The following is a 16,400-nucleotide window of genomic DNA, read 5'->3' on the forward strand; positions in this document are numbered from 1 at the left end:
TTACTGTGTCTGTACAAAATACTGGTATTCTTTATAACTGTTCTTTGGTCTTCACCTCTGTAGGTAATAACTTGGCAGACCTCACTACTTAAATTAGAGCCTCCTGACTATGTTCGTGTGGCAATGCTGGATTTTGTATCTTCTCTAGGAAAACTTTTTATACCTGAAGCTATCCAGGTAATATTTCTTAACTCTGTTCTTGTATTATTAAAACAAAATCTCTATAAGAGTTAGTGATTAAGGGATTTTTAGGCTTTTTCTGAAATTTTGCAATTACTGACAAAGTTGGAAAAAAAAAAAAAACTATGTTTCAGACATTCTAAAATCTATTTATAACTTATAATACAACTCATTTTAAGTTCTTTTCTTTTAGAAAAATATATGTTGATACACAAATAATTTTTAGTTGGCTGTAGTCTACCATGTTAGAGTCTCATTCCAGTTGAGTTCTAATGTACAGTTCCTGAGGATAGAAAACGTATTTGTCCTATGTGGAGCAGCACGTAACTAGGAAATTTGGTAATTTATTAAAGTTATTCTCTTCGTTCTTTTATCCATGAAAGAGAACCTGCTTGTTTTTAAAGACAATATTTTTGAAAATGTTGCAAAGTATGTATAGCTGACAAATGGATTATTTATAAAATTGTACTGTACTGGCCTGGCAATACACATCTACAGAATTTTAAAACCTCAGTAAATGTATATTACCAGGCCAGTACAGTAATTTTAAAGAACTTACAGCAAAGAGATCTTCATAAATTGAGAGTTACGCCTTCCTTATTACTATAGTCAGTAGTAATTCTAGATAATTGACACTGCAACCTCCAAGGGAGAGACTATAAGGAGTCCACTAATGAGAATTTTCTTACGTAATCAAAGCAAACACATGATAGTATCTCAGAACAAGTGGATTAAACTCTTTGAAACCAAAAATTTAATTTCTAAGGGGCTCTTTTATTTGTTCATAAGTTAACAGTATCCCATCTGTCTCCATCATGTTAATGTTATATTTCATGAGATAAGCATAGAACGTTGACAGCTTCTTTTCAACTCTCTTGACAAAAATATCCAAAGACACTTGGCATCTGAGCTGTCTTCTTTTTACCATGAAATCTATTCCAAAATGCCACTTCATTTGTGAACCACTGTGGACTATGCACAGGCCTAGAAATTATGAAACAAATGTTTTATAAGCAGAAATTGCAGTGCCTTCTATATTCCCAGGAGTGAGGTCAAGACCTGAAGAAATTTTTGAGATTCATCAGAACATAGGAGGCATTCAAAGCTATGAAATGAGATTGACTGATTTATCCATTTGGGAAAGATTATAAGTTTTTGCCGTATCCAGTGCTGTTTTAATCACTGGCAATGCAGTAATGAACAAAACTAATAAATCCCCACCGTTAGCCTGTTTAGAGGCAATAAACAATAACAACATGGTGATATGTGCAGTATATTAAATGCTGGTGAGTGCCATGGAGAAAAATAAAGCAGGGAAGGAAGATAGGGAATAGGAATGTGGGAGTCCAATTTGAAATGGGATATATAGTCAGTCACCAAGATGTAAAGTAAAAACTTGAAGTGCAAAGCATTGCAGATGGGAGCATGCCTCTTGTATTCAGGGAAGCAAGTATAGCTAACACAGAGGTAGCAGGACTTGGCAGGCCATTTGAGGACTTTAGCTTTCACTCGGAGGGAAATAGGGAGCTACTGGAAGGATTTGAGTAAAAGAGTGACATTACCTAATATGTTTTAATGTGTGTCCCTGGGACAGGATTATGGAAACTTGACAACACTGGGTTTACTGAATGTATGGCTATTTTATGATTATCTATTGTGGTTTCTGTTTCTCTATTATAATAAGGCTTGGTTCTTTTAGGACAGAATTCTGCCCAACCTGTCCTGTATTTTTGCCTTACTGCTAGCTGACAGGAGTTGGCTGCTAGAACAACATACCTTGGAGGCGTTTACTCAGTTTGCTGAGGTAATTATAAAACTGATTTATCACAATGACTTTCAAACCATTTTAATATTTCAAATATTCCAGAACAATCCCAAAACATTTATTGAACTGCTTCTGTATTGCAATCGGAAAATTGTCTGAAGGGTACATTACTCGTTATTTCTTTTACAGCTTCTCAAAATGAGGCTTAGAGAAATGAAGTGAATTTCCTAAGGTCCTCTGAATAAACAAGGACTAGAACAGGCATACACAGCAGGCCTACTGACACAGACACAGTCTTCCAGCAGATAGTATTTTTGGTTCAAATGATAATACATTTCATTTTGTACTATCAGTCATAAAGGTTAGGCTGATGAACCTAAACCTGTAAGATGGGTTGCTCCTTTACTCTTACTGCATTTGCTGTATAGTCATGCCTATGATCATAAGGGAGTCCAGAAGCATTAGTATACCAGCAGAAGTAATGAAAGCCTACAACACTTGTACAGAAGTTAACTTTATATTCTCCTAAGGGACCCTGAAGGAATCATGAGTTTATCACCTTTGAGGATCCTCTGGGACTCTTACTTAAAATGAATTTTTGGTTAAGGTAGCTCATAAAACACATCTATTTGTCTTTGTAAGTTGTTGAAATATGTTAAAATTGGTCTTGTTCATCAATTTCTTAATAGGGAACAAATCACGAAGAGATAGTTCCACAGTGTCTCAGTTCTGAAGAAATTAAGAACAAAGTTGTATCCTTTCTGGAGAAGGTACTTTCTTTACATGGCTCATGTTTTATTCTTTGTCCTATTTTTTTTTTTTTTTTGAAATTATGTAACTGTAACCAACCTGAGTATCTTCTTAAACTTTTCAGTGCTCAGCACAGTGTAGACAGACTTTTACTAAGCAGTTGAGGCCACAGAAGTAAAATACTTGGGCCACAGGCACGGTGGCTCATGCCTGTAATCCCAGCACTTTGGGAGGCCAAGGTGGGTGGATCACAAGGTCAGGAGTTCAAGACCAGCCTGGCCAACATGGTGAAACCCTGTCTCTACTAAAAATACAAAAATTAGCCGGGCATGGTGGTGCGCGCCGGCAGTCCCAGCTACTCAGGAGGCTAAGGCAGGAGAATTGCTTGAACCAGGGAGGCAGAGGTTGCAGTGAGCCAAGATCGTGCAGCTGCACTCCAGCCTGAGTGACAGAGCGAGATTGTCTCAAAAAAGAACACTTGTAGTTCCTCTGCCTGTAGTTTGGGGTTTAATAGCACTGATTATCCAGTCAGTGAGATGAGGATCCCTAAGCCACTAATAATCATAATTAAATACACTTGATCACATAATTAGGTAGGCCTGAGGGGATGTAAACATCCATATTTTGGGTATAACTTAGGCATGGCTTTTCTTTTTTTTGTGGCAGTCTCCCAAGCCAGGGTAAGCTCCTAGTCTTTTTTTTTTTTAAGGGATGGCTTTTTTATTCTCTTTGCAGCCAAGGCCTGTTTTTACAATTAAAACCAAAATTTTGAATAACAGAGTTCCTATATCTATGCATACTTTGGAACTTAGTGTGAGGAAATAATAGTTAATTGAAATACTAGTGGAACTGTTAAACCACAAATTTTGACTACCCGGAGAAAGTGAATTATTTTATATATTACATGTAATGATGCACATGTTATATATTTTACATATATTACGTACATTTTTTTTAGGTGGGATGGGCCCACTTGACTCACTGAACTTTATTTTTTAGACAGAGTCTCGCTCTGTGTCGCCCAGGCTGGAGTGTGGTGGTGTGATCATAGCTTGCTGTAACCTCAAACTCCTGGGCTCAAGCATTCCTCCCACCAAAATCCTGGGATTACAGGTGTGAGCCACCACACTTGGCCTACTTATATTACATCTAAGCTGGATTTTAAGTACATGTGTGTACACTGCTGTTGCTAGTTTCTTAGCTAATACATTAGCAGACTATCATTTTTTCCTGCAAAGACGACTATAACTTTGATTTAATCCAGATTATACTAAGTAGAGTAGAGTGATTTAATCCAGATTATACTAAGAGGATTTATAAGATCAGTCCATGTGACTTCCAGAATTTGCCTAGTATGGCTGAACATTGAGCACTTACATAGATTATGTGGCTATTTCATATCTAGTAGAGTGCTAACATGTTGCTATTTGCTTGGTTTTTCATGGTCCCTGGCAGACTGGGTTTGTAGATGAAACTGAAGCTGCCAAAGTGGAACGTGTGAAACAGGAAAAAGGTATTTTCTGGAAACCCTTTGCTAATGTGAATGTAGAAGAAGCAAAGAGGTCATCTTTACAGGTATGGGCTGATTTCAATAGGGGCCAAACTTTAACAAGGCAAATTCTGCCCTTATTACTTACTGATGAAACAAACCAATGTGGTTTCCAGCCTCATGTTGAATTTCAAATCAAACAGATCTAGACATGTAAAATTCTGTTTTATGGTAGTTGCTTTTAAAAATCAGAAGTGGGACTATACCATACCAAATATATTCTTTCAGTATGTTTGAATTATTGGTAGTAACCTTTAAGGGAAGTTACATATTGTACCAATGATGCTATAAATGCAGTCTTTACTGAACCACAGAAGAAAATGAAAGAAACTTACTCTCCTAAATGTTTAGTTTGATTCCTTTCCTTATTAATCAAATCAGACTCCTAATAATTTTTGGCAGTATCTAAAGATCACATCTGCCTATTAAAAGGCAGAAATTTGACACCAATAAGGATATTCAAAATATTGTTTTGTGCACTTTAGTATAGTAGTAATTCATGAAGAACAACATTCTGATAAGTTTTAGTCAAACTTTCGTAAAAAAATACATTTATGAACTTGTTTATAAGACATGTAAGCTTAGACTATGCAGCACTTCTCATTGGGAGCCCTTTGGGACAGAATACTTGTTGTATACCACATACAAACTAAGACACTAGTAGCAGCACTCTGAATTGTTATGATAAAACCAAAATGGCTTTATATATTTTTCTAGATGACTATGTAGGGGTTTCGGGGTGCACCCTCCTACCTTTGTGATCCAATGACTAGAATAAAATTTGCACGTAACTTTTTTCCAGTCCAAAAGGAAGGTTCTTTATATTTATGATATTACTTATGTTTTTTTTCCCAGCCTTATGCAAAAAGAGCTCGTCAAGAGTTCCCCTGGGAAGAAGAGTACAGGTCAGCGCTGCACACAATAGCAGGGGCCTTGGAAGCAACTGAGTCACTACTCCAAAAGGGTCCTGCTCCGGCCTGGTTTTTAATGGAAATGGAGGCGCTCCAAGAAAGGATGGATAAGCTAAAACGTTATATACATACTCTAGGGTGAAACTTATGTCTGTACATTTTCTAACAAACAGATATAAAACAAATTTTGTAAAGTTGAATCTAGTGAAAATAATCTTTATTTGACATTTAGAGAACAGGATTGTGGGGAATATTCTCATTAAGAACTTTGGTACAATGTACTACATGTGGAACAGTCAGGAACTGCCCAGGTCCACAAAGAACCATTTACTCAGATAGTATAACTGTAAACAAATAAATAAGCTGCCTAAGGAAACCTCAGCAATTTAAAATCATTTATATAATTTATAGCTAAAATTTTTTTAAGTTGTATTTCATAATAGAGCTTACTCTTATGTTAAAGAAATGGCACAAAATTAAGCTAACCAGCTTGAATTCTTACATTTTCTTTACTTCCAGAATTATCCTGGAAAAAGCAGTAAATTTGACCTCTCCTCAGCTACTTGCTCTTCAAAGAAACTGGCCTCAGTCAAATGCACAAAGGCTCTTCCTCCTGGAAACCAGTACTGTGAGCCTCACCCCCAGGGCTTTTAGCCAGCACTCGCAGTCAGTCTCATATTTCTGTTGGTGCAGACTGGATAATGAGCTCCTGGGATGGGAAAAGCAGGCCACTTTGGGGTTTTCTTGTCCCAAAGCCTGCTTTTGAGGTATTGATTTTTTTTTTTTAAAAAAAGGGAATCCTTTTTCCTAAAGTTTAACTCACATCTATTGTCACCAGTTATTATCTTCCCAGTTCAGCTCCCCTTCTTCTTCCCAGCCTTCAGCCTCTCCCTGCAACAAAATAAAGCACACCAAGAACCCACTGAAACAAATCCATATGCAAATTTGAAAAAGCAGGAATTTAAAATTTATCTTTTGATGCCAGAAACACTACCTTGTACTAAGTAAAATAACTTAGAGCTCTAACAGAAAGTTGAAAAGTAGGATTACAAAACCACAGCACTGGAAAATAGCTTTGCAAAAAACATAAAATCAAGTAAAAATCAGTGTGAATGACACCATATCCTTATTTTAATCTTTTTTCAAATAAAAAGGTTAAAATAGCTCATTAAACAAACACTTAGCCTAAAATAGCTCATTAAACAAACACTTAGCCTAAGCATTGCTACATTTTTCTGGGGAAGGAAAGATACCAATGACAGAAACTGATTTTGTTAATTTTGTGCTTGACTTGATGATTGGGAAAATAGCACGTTGCTTGTTATAAATGGGATAGTGCAACTAGGACCTATGAGGGAAATCCTAAAGCTAGTAGCACAGTTTACTCCATAAAAAGTACTCACCTCAGTAATTTCTGCTGCAGCAAATTTTGAGGAAAACTGCATCATTGGGCAGATTTCATCCTTTTTAGGGACCATTTCTGTCCTCAGTTCAGGTAATATAAGAAAAGCAGCAGAAGGCTTAATTTCTGGGATCATATCAGCAAACCAATCCATCTCAGGATCTTTTACTGGCTTCTTTTTCACTTGAATGGTAAATTCCTCTCCTAAACCAAGTTCTGATGGAACCTTAAGGGGCCTTTCTTGTGATGACACTTTTGGCGGCTTGATTTGGTCTGGGTCATCCCCGTTTTGTACAAGACTAGTCTTTTGGGGTAGGCTTGATTTCCAAGGCATAGACTCTTCAGTGAGTGGAAGCAAAGCAGGAATGGGCTTCTGCTCCATTGAGGTAACAGATTTTGTAGCAGTGATTCCACCTCCTGGGTTTACTTTAGTATCTAAATTGCTGGGCTCGCAGTCATCCCAAGATGACTCCTCCATATCCAAGGTAGTGCACTGGGACTTGACAGCATCACATGGTTCTCTATGCCAAATCTGTATGTTGACAGTTTGATTTTCAGGCTCCTCAGGCTCACTCCAGTCAGGCCACTCCTCAGACTTTTTAGAACTTGATGGGAAGTTTTTACTGTCTTCCAAAGTATTTTTTACATCCGAAAGTCCATTTATGGGAAATTTAATAGGCTGAGAAAATGGATCGCCTGTAGGGAAAAGAATTATTCTCATAAAATACTGGTTAAGGGTAAGAAATACATTTAGGGGAAGGATAGCATTAAGGAAGTTTAAGTAGTATAGATCTAATTACTTGGAAATATCCATGCATACTAAACAAAAGAGATCCCAGCAGAACATTACTCAAGATCAATGATGTAACATGTTATCCAAATAATTATATAATACTTACATTATTAACTCAGTGGAAGCATGTAAGTAATACCTAGCACATTCAATCCTTATTAAATATCTAAACATATAGTATACTGACATAATTATCTATACATAAATATAGAAATGCTCTAAACCAGGCAGTGTTATCCTTGGGATGTTAATTACATATGCCTGAAAAAGTCTTGCATGCTCGAATAAGTTTGCCTAACTCAACTTATTATCCTCACTTTAAGCAGATTTCCCTAAGTGTAGTAGTTAAGGCACTGAGAGATCCTGTGCAATGTGTTAATGACTTTGCTCTCATTTCCCCAAACTCATTTAACCACAGAACTCTTTTTCACAACACGCCCATTAACATCTTTCAAAACTATCATTCTTGGTACAATTTGGAAGATGCCGCACTAAGGCATCAGAAGTCTTTTTTTTTTTTTTTTGAGACGGAGTCTTGCTTTGTCGCCCAGGCTGGAGTGCAGTGGCCCGATCTCAGCTCACTGCAAGCTCCGCCTCCCAGGTTCACGCCATTCTCCTGCCTCAGCCTCCCGAGTAGCTGGGACTACAGGCTCCCGCCACCTCGCCCGGCTAGTTTTTTGTATTTTTTTTAGTAGAGACGGGGTTTCACCGTGTTAGCCAGGATGGTCTCGATCTCCTGACCTCGTGATCCACCCATCTCGGCCTCCCAAAGTGCTGGGATTACAGGCTTGAGCCACCGCGCCCGGCCAGAAGTCTTAAAGTATCAGTGCAAAAAAGAATTCAAGTAATGTCAACCTGCTTTTCTCACCAATTACAAAGAAGAGGTAAGTATATATCCAACAGTCTGGAGAAACAAGATGAGACCAAAGCTGACTATATAGTTACAAATAAATCAGTCTCAAAACTCCCAAAACACCCTTAAGCTTATTAGTCTCAGGAAAACATTCATCCAAGCAATGGGAAAGCTATATAAATTTAATATTTCTACCTGTCTGTAAAAGAGTATTGTAGTAATCTCGCTGTATGTGCTTCTTGCTGTTGATGGGCATGCTGCCAGAAAAGAAACATTTAGGGAATATGCTAGAGAAGGGGTTCTCCAAGACTGGCGAGATCTGACTGTGCTTGCTGCAGACGACACGCATAGAAGAATCTGAAGGTAAATAAAAACTCCAAAACATGAAAGGGACAGTAAATTGCTTCTTGATCTATCACATGGTTGGTGGGCATAAGTTAAGTGAAATGGGTATATTTTAACACAGATAAAGGATAAAATGCAGGAGAGAACATCTTCAAACATTTGAAGACATACACCCATTATGGAATGGACTGCCTGTCCCTAGAGGTGTTTAAGAACAGGCTGTGTCCACTCCATGTGGTGGTGATGAATAGAAAGGATCCAAGCATTATATAGATATAACCTTTGGGACACCTAGTTTAAAAATTACAGCCCTTCAAAACATGTTGGTGGCGATTTAAAACCAACTAATTCTACTTACTTTCCTTTTAAGAATAAAAGTTGAAGCGTATAAGCACAAGAATATGAATGTACTGAATACCACAAAACTATACACTTAGTAGTAGTTAAAATAATAAATTTAAGCTATGGACATTAACACCAACTGGGGAAAAAGTTTCAAGAAATGTCCTTAACAGTTTACCAGAAAGTTCATAATAAAAAAATGGGCATTGGTCAAAATGATTCAATAAAATTTTGGCTAAAAAAAAAAAGGATGTGGGGAATGGCCTGGGGTAAATTCTTACAATTAGGTCCCCAGCTCTCTTCAGCAGCACATCTCCCCTCCTCACCCCAGCCCTCTAAGGCCAGGCCTCTACAAGCCCTTCACTCTTATTTGTGCCACTGTCCTCCTTGAAGTCCTATCTAATGTCTTATCGATGTCGTCTTCTCTGAACCATGTTCTCTACCTCTCTTTCAGGCAGACTTAATTTCCTATTTCCCTCTCATAGCTGAAAATGAGATCACAGACTCTACATCACCCTTTACAAGCTCTTTGCAGCCACGACACTGGTTTCATTAGCACCAAGGAAGAGGTGAACGCTCTTCAAAACTTCAGGAAGCCAATGTTGCTTTAAGAATTCTTTTAGCATCAAAATTAGAGAAAAGCCTATCTGATAACTCTTTTCTATTAAGTGTCTCCATGTTACCAACTATCAATGAGAACTGGGTTAGAGATCCAGAATTACATAAGAAGGTCATTGTCTTATTGAAGGCTATACAAACGAGCAATGACATTGTTGATAAAAAATTCTTGTAAGACCAGAAATTACTGCTACCTCCCAGGAAACATCCACTGGGAACATACCAGAAATAAGGACTTCCTGAAGTATCTAAAAGTCAACAGCTTTTTACCCCATAGGCCAAGAAAAGTCACAAGAAACTTAAACATCTAGTGTTAATAAGAATTGATGCAACCTTTTTGTAAGCTGACAGTATGTACTAAATTTAAAATATATCCTTTGGCCCAGCAAGTTTACTTCTGACATTCAGTGTCTGCAGATGCTCAAGTCTCTTAAAGAAAATGATGTAGTATTTAAATATAACCTATGCATATCATCCCATAATACTTTAAATCATTTCTGGGTTACTTATAATACCTTTTTTTTTGTTTCTTTTCTGAGTATTTTTGATCCACAGTTGGTTGAATCTGCAGATGCAAACCTGCAAATATGGGGGACCAACTGGAAAGATACATGTATAAAGATATTCATTGCAGCACTGTTTATAGTGATTACAAATCCAGAAATGGATGCAGTATCCATGAATAAAGAAATCACTGAATGAGTTATGTTCAATGAAATATTAGGTAGCTTTCAAAGAGTAAGTTAGACTTCTATGTATTGGGGGACAGGTCCCTGATATGTTGTTACACGAAAACAAGTTAAACAAGTTATAGATTTGTGCATGACATTTTCTTACCATTTAAACAAAAATCCTACACAGTCTTGTGTCACTTAACAATGGGGATATGTACTGAGAAATGCATCTTAGGCGATTTTGTCCTTGTACAAACATCATAGATGGTATAGCCTACTAACACCTAGGCTATAAACTGATACAGCATGTTACTGTACTGAGTACTGTAGGTAATTGTAACACAGTGGTAATTATTTGTGTATCCAAACATAGAAAAAGTACAGTAAAAATATAATGATACATGGTATACCTGTATAGGGTATTTACTATGAATGGCATTTGTAGGACAAGAAGTTGCTGAGTTACCAGTGAATGAATACAAAGGCCTAGGACACTACTGTACACCATCATACGCTTTATAAACACTACACTTAGGCTGCACTGTTTATTTTTATTTATTTATTTTTTTGAGACAGAGTCTTGCTCTGTTGCCCAGGCTGGAGTGCAGTGGTGCGATCTTGGCTCACTGCAAGCTCTGCCCCCCAGGTTCACGCCATTCTCCTGTCTCAGGCTCCCGGGACTACAGGCACCCGCCGCCATGCCTGGCTAATGTTTTTGTATTTTTAGTAGAGATGGGGTTTCACCGTGTTAGCCAGGATGGTCTTGATCTCCTGACCTTGTGATCTGCCCACCTCAGCCTCCCAAAGTGCTGGGATTATAGGTGTGAGCCACCACGCCCAGCCAGGCTACACTAAGTTTATTTTAAAAATTTCTTCAATAGTCTTAGCTTACTATAACTTTATAAACTTTTTTATGTTTTTAACTGACTCTTTTGTAATAACACTATGCTTAAAACATATTGTACAACTGTACCAAAATATTTTCTTTATATCCTTATTCTGTAAGCTTTTTCTGTTTTTAAAATTTACTTATTTTTACTTTGAAACTTTTTTGTTAAAAGCTAAGACACAATCACACACATTAGCCTAGGCCTACACAGGGTCAAGATCATCAATTTCACTGTCTCTGACCTCCCCAGCTGTCATGTCCTCTGAAAAAAATGCCACCTTCTGGATTATCTCCTGAAGGACCCCCTGGAGTCTGTTTCACAGTTAAACTTTTTTCTTTTTAAATCAGAAGGAATACACTAATGATTAAAAGTATAGTAAATATATAAATCAGTTACATAGTCATTTGTTATCATTACCAAGTATTATGCACTGCACATAACTGTATGCACTATACTTTTATGACTGGCAGCACACTAGGTTTGTTTACACCAGCATCACCACAAACACATGAGTAATGCATTCCACTACAGCTACATCAACTGCCAATAGCGATTTTTCAGCTCCATTATGATGTCATGAGACCACCATGGTATAGACAGTCGGTCATTTACGAGGTCCTTCGTTGACCAAAACGTCCTTATGTCGTACACAACTCTATGCATGTGTAAACATATATTTGTGTCTTTTTGCAAGCTTAAAAAAAAATGAAAGGATTTCCACTGAAAAGCCCCTCCAGAAGTTCAGAAAAGGAAATTAACTTTTTATTTATGCTTCTTTATATCATTTGACTGAATATGACCCTCCTACATTACTTATATAATATTAAAAATCTAAAAAAATAACATACACAAAAAGCTAGACCTTTTAATAATTCTTACCTTCTAGAGAAAGGTCAATATTTTTAGTAAAACTTGGGGCAGTGCGTTTGAAGATCTTGGTTCGTTCTCCTCCCACAACCACCTCTGGTCCAAGGAGGGAGACCAGCACTGCTAGGCTATGCAGAGTAATTGCCACAATGGAATCGCTAGTATCACGCAGGCCCAGCAAAACCTAGGAGCAAATGAGGTAATAAGGGTTGACAACCACAATACGTATCTCTTTCTTCCCCTGTAAATGAGCATTTGGGCTGCAAACAGATTGTGCTTATTCAGATAAACTACATTATCTTAGATATGTGTTCCAGGTCAGTGGCTCTCAAACTACCTGTGGTAAAAGACCAGTATCTTCCCCTCCCAATCCATCACAGACTTACCATTTTTAAAAAATACAATCAAAACAAAATTAAAAAGACATATGTTGGGGACATAAAAATACTGTCAAATTGCTACAAAAGGTTTTAAATGTTAAGTCTTCATATCTGTACTCACATCACAGAACTGTAATAAACAGTTCACATACTGGCAGTGTTTTGCAGAGCACACTCAGAACTCGTCTAGGGCACTAACAGTTATGTTCCTGCCCATGCTCCTCTTTTCAGCTCTTTTCAAGGGTAGGACCTTAAAACCTCCTTTGTAAATGATGCATGTAACACCCGTCCCAAACTGAGCCCATCACGATCTCTTGTCCAGTAATATAAACTAGAATTTTTACTTTCAGTTTATATAGGTTTACTTAAAATGAGGACACTATGCCAGGCAGTGTCACGTGCCTGTAGCCCCAGCTATTCAGAAGGCTGAGGCAGGTGGATCACTTGAGCCCAGGAGTTCTGGGCTGTAGTGTGCTATGCCGCTTGGGTGTCCTGCACTAAATTCAGCATCAATATGGTGATCTCCCAGGAGCTGGGGACCACCAGGTTGCCTAAAGAGGGGTGAACCAGCCCAGGTTGGAAATGGAGCAGGTCAAAGCTCCTGGGCTGATCGGTAGTGGGATCATGCCTGTGAATAGCCACTACACTCTAGCTTGGGCAACACACACCCCATCTCTAGAAGAATTTTTTTTTTTTTTTTTTTTTAATGAGGACAGAAAACTTGGAAGTTATGGGACAACCGTGTTTGGCCATGTGCACACCAAAACAAGGAAAGCTGGTCTTCAGAGTGTCAAAAGTCAAATGCAGAGAGAAGAAAGGAATTAAAAACATATGGCTGTAAGCCCCAGCTGCACTTGATTTCCATCTAAGGTAGTCTAACATTTATTAAATTTTTTGTTTTTTGCTTTAGCTGGTTTAAAATGAGTTTCAGTTACTTGCAACCAAAAACACCTTAGAAGACAGTAACATACAGATACCAGGCAAGTACTGCTCTGCAGAGAAGGAAGGAAATGACCTTCAAAGCATCTGCACCAGCCAGACACAAGGCCAGGGTAACTGGCCTGCCTAGTGGAAGCAGCAGGCTGTGATAGGTATCAGGAATCTTTGGTTTTGGTCTTAGCTCTGCTAGTAATTCTCGATGTGACTTGACCAATTGGTCTTTTTATTTTTCTGGCCTAGTTTCCTCATTTATATAGTAAGATCAAAGGTTTCAAACAGGACTCAAAAGATAATTATTAGGACCAATGCTAACAGATCAGGCACTTTCTGTACATGTAAACTAAAGCATGTTTCTTTTACATATTAGAGTTCTACCCACTGAATATGATAATCATAAAACAATCCCCCAAGCCAAAAATTAGTCATCCTCAACACTTCTTCCATCTAATGAGAAACTGTGTACTACCCCTTCTATATCCACTGTCACACTTTCCCTAGCCTTTGTCATCTTAGCTAAACTATTCTAACAGCTTCCTAGCTTATCTCCCTTTCTGTGTTCTCTCTTCCACACTGCTACCAAAGTGAACTTTCTAGCACACACAAATTGGCCCACTCTTCTTTAGGGGAAGCGGTTTCCTAAGTATTGACAGCTTTCATTGCCTTCCACATGCTCAACACTTACTCTCTGACCTCAGTCCAATTCTGAGACCTATGATGACACCTCCATGTCAGAGTTAAGACTGCTTCATTCCTCTTCTAAATTTCCAGACACAACTACATACTGGGTAAGAATTACTGCTACAGATGTAAATACAAAGATGTAAAGTCAGCCCCCTGTGAATCACACCTCCAGTATCCATGCCCTTGAGTGAACCCATCCCACAATGAGCCTGGGCTGACTTTTGCAACTCTAACCGAGAGAATGAGGCAAAAATGGCTGTCAGTTCACAACCTACACTTTAAGGCTTCTTTTGCCCCCTTTTTTTCTTTAGCCCTGGCCATCCATTTAAGAACTCCACCTACCTTGCTAAAGAAATCATGTGTGTGGGGAAAAGAAAGAAAGATCAGACTTACTGTGTCTATGTAGAAAGAAGTAGACATAAGAGACTCCATTTTGTTCTGTATTTGAGATGCTGTTAATCTGTGACCCTACCCCAACCTTGTCCTTGCAAGAGACATGTGCTGTGGTGACTCAAGGTTTAAAGGATTTGGGGCTGTGTAGGGTGTGCTTTGTTAAACAAGTGCCTGAAGGCAGTATGCTTGTGAAAAGTCATCACCATTCTCTTAATTTCAAGTACCGAGGGGACACATACACTGCCAAAGGTCGCAGGGACCTCTGCCTAGGAAAGCTAGGTATTGTCCAAGGCTTCTCCCCATGTGAAAATCTGAAATATGGCCTCGTGGGAAGGGAAAGACCTGATCGTCCCCCAGCCTGACACCCGTGAAGGGTCTGTGCTGAGGAGGACTAGTGTAAGAGGGAAGGCGGCCTCTTGGCGGTTGAGATAGAGAAAAGCATCTGTCTCCTGCCCCTCCCTGGGCAGTGGAACATCTCGGTGTAAAACCCAATTGTATGTTCTGTTTACTGAGAAAGGAGAAAACCGCCTTAGGGCGAAAGGTGGGACTTGCTAGTGCAAAGCTGCTCTTAATGCACTAAAAGGGTTTATGGAGATGTTTACATATGCATATCAAGGCATAGCACTTTTCCTTAAACTTATGTCACAGAGATCTTTATTCATATGTCTTACTGCTGACCTTCTCCCTACCATGATCCTATTATCCTGTCACTTCCCTTTTTCTAAGATGGTAAAGATAATTACCAATAAATACTAAGGGAACTCAAGACCGGTGCTGGCGTGGGTCCTCTGTATGCTGAGCGCTGGTCCCCTGGGCCCACTTTTTCTTTCTCTATACTTTGTCTCTGTGTCTCATTTCTTTGCTCAAGTCTCTCATTCCACCTAACAAGAAACGCCCGCAGGCCACCCCTTCACATGTGGAAATGTCACTTTGGGGGACAGAAGCCCCAGGGCTCCCCGAAAATTCATGGAGAGAAAGGCCCAGCCTTGCAGCCACCCCTTCCAAGATACCAAGGAGCCATTTTGGATGTGTCAACCCTTGTCGGGCCCCAGATGACTGAAGCCTCAGCTGGTATGTGGAACAGAACCTTCAGCTGAGTCCAATCAATCCAAAGAATCATGAGAATAAAATGATTGTTGTTTTAAGGCACTAAGTTTTGGGGTAGTTACACGGCAACAGATGACTGAAACATGTCCCACTTACGAGCTCCTTGAAAGCAGAGAGAATGTTAATCTATCTCACAGGAAAATTATTTGAAAGACACCATGTGATTGTAGTCTTTTAAAACAATTTTTTAAAAACTTCATACTAGATTGAATAGTGTCCCTCCAAAATTCATGCCCATGCAGAATGTGACCTTTATACTGGGTTAGGGTAGGCCATAAATTCGATGACTGGTGTCTTTCTAAGGCCATGTGAAGACAGACAAGGAGGTAAGAAGGCCACGTGACAACAGAGGCAGAGGTTGGAATGATATAGACAGAAGTCAAGAAATATCAAGGATTGCTGGGAGCTATGAGAAGCTTGTAAGGAGGAGTCCCTTTCACATCCCACAGCCTTCAGAGGAAGCAGGGTCCTGGTGACACCCTGGTTCTAGACTTCTGGCCTCCAGAACTAAGAATTTTTATTGCTTTAAGCCATGCAGTTTGTGATAATTTGTTATGGCAGCCTAAGAAACTAATACAAACCTTTCATTAGTTTCACTAACAAAACACTTCAGTGGGCAAATCATAATAAAGTTCCCTAGTGGCTGATAACAACAGGCTGAAAGCCACTGATACAAATCATCTCATGTTCCTCTCTGTTCTAATTTAATTACTTTATAATAATTATGGATAATTACACTTTATGTTCACAAAGCGCTCCATATATTGTTATTCATTTACCCTTCTGAAATTAGCAAACAATTATAGTTTTTCCCAGGTTAAGACCAAATATGTCAGTTTAATCGATTTGCCTGTGTGAATGGAATGGAAATGCAATTTTAATTTCAGCACTTTGTATTCCACAGACTGCTGCCTCAAGGCTTTGTAAGCTATTATCTGAATACCTCCAAACCTCCTCCTTT

The 16,400-nt window shown here is 38.7% G+C and overlaps 2 protein-coding genes across 20 annotated transcripts in view; one reads left to right on the plus strand and one right to left on the minus strand.

Annotated features, from left to right (window-relative positions):
* FIRRM (FIGNL1 interacting regulator of recombination and mitosis) overlaps nucleotides 1-5,352 on the plus strand; it is a 57,808-nt gene extending 52,456 nt beyond the window's left edge. For 6 of the 7 annotated variants that reach the window (XM_077999597.1, XM_015124868.3, XM_077999617.1 and 3 more), the window contains 5 exons: nucleotides 64-177; nucleotides 1,880-1,984; nucleotides 2,635-2,715; nucleotides 4,151-4,270; nucleotides 5,100-5,352. In XM_077999597.1, the coding sequence (XP_077855723.1) occupies nucleotides 64-177; nucleotides 1,880-1,984; nucleotides 2,635-2,715; nucleotides 4,151-4,270; nucleotides 5,100-5,297 (618 nt within the window). In that variant the 3' untranslated portion in view covers nucleotides 5,298-5,352. The remainder of the gene's footprint in view (nucleotides 1-63; nucleotides 178-1,879; nucleotides 1,985-2,634; nucleotides 2,716-4,150; nucleotides 4,271-5,099) is intronic. The other variant, XR_013416278.1, reaches the window with a different exon arrangement.
* SCYL3 (SCY1 like pseudokinase 3) overlaps nucleotides 1-16,400 on the minus strand; it is a 79,078-nt gene that overhangs the window by 30,686 nt on the left and 31,992 nt on the right. For 7 of the 13 annotated variants that reach the window (XM_001096051.5, XM_077999683.1, XM_015124937.3 and 4 more), the window contains 4 exons: nucleotides 11,952-12,123; nucleotides 8,399-8,560; nucleotides 6,559-7,253; nucleotides 5,341-6,046 (listed from right to left, as the gene is read on the minus strand). In XM_001096051.5, coding sequence (XP_001096051.2) covers nucleotides 5,987-6,046; nucleotides 6,559-7,253; nucleotides 8,399-8,560; nucleotides 11,952-12,123 — 1,089 coding nt within the window. In that variant the 3' untranslated portion in view covers nucleotides 5,341-5,986. Of the gene's footprint in view, nucleotides 1-933; nucleotides 1,165-5,340; nucleotides 6,047-6,558; nucleotides 7,254-8,398; nucleotides 8,561-11,951; nucleotides 12,124-16,400 lie in introns of those variants that run through there. The other 6 variants (XM_001096164.5, XM_077999673.1, XM_077999648.1 and 3 more) reach the window with 5 other exon arrangements.

This window comes from Macaca mulatta, chromosome 1 (assembly GCF_049350105.2).
Source record: "Macaca mulatta isolate MMU2019108-1 chromosome 1, T2T-MMU8v2.0, whole genome shotgun sequence".
Taxonomy (NCBI): Eukaryota; Metazoa; Chordata; class Mammalia; order Primates; family Cercopithecidae; genus Macaca; species Macaca mulatta.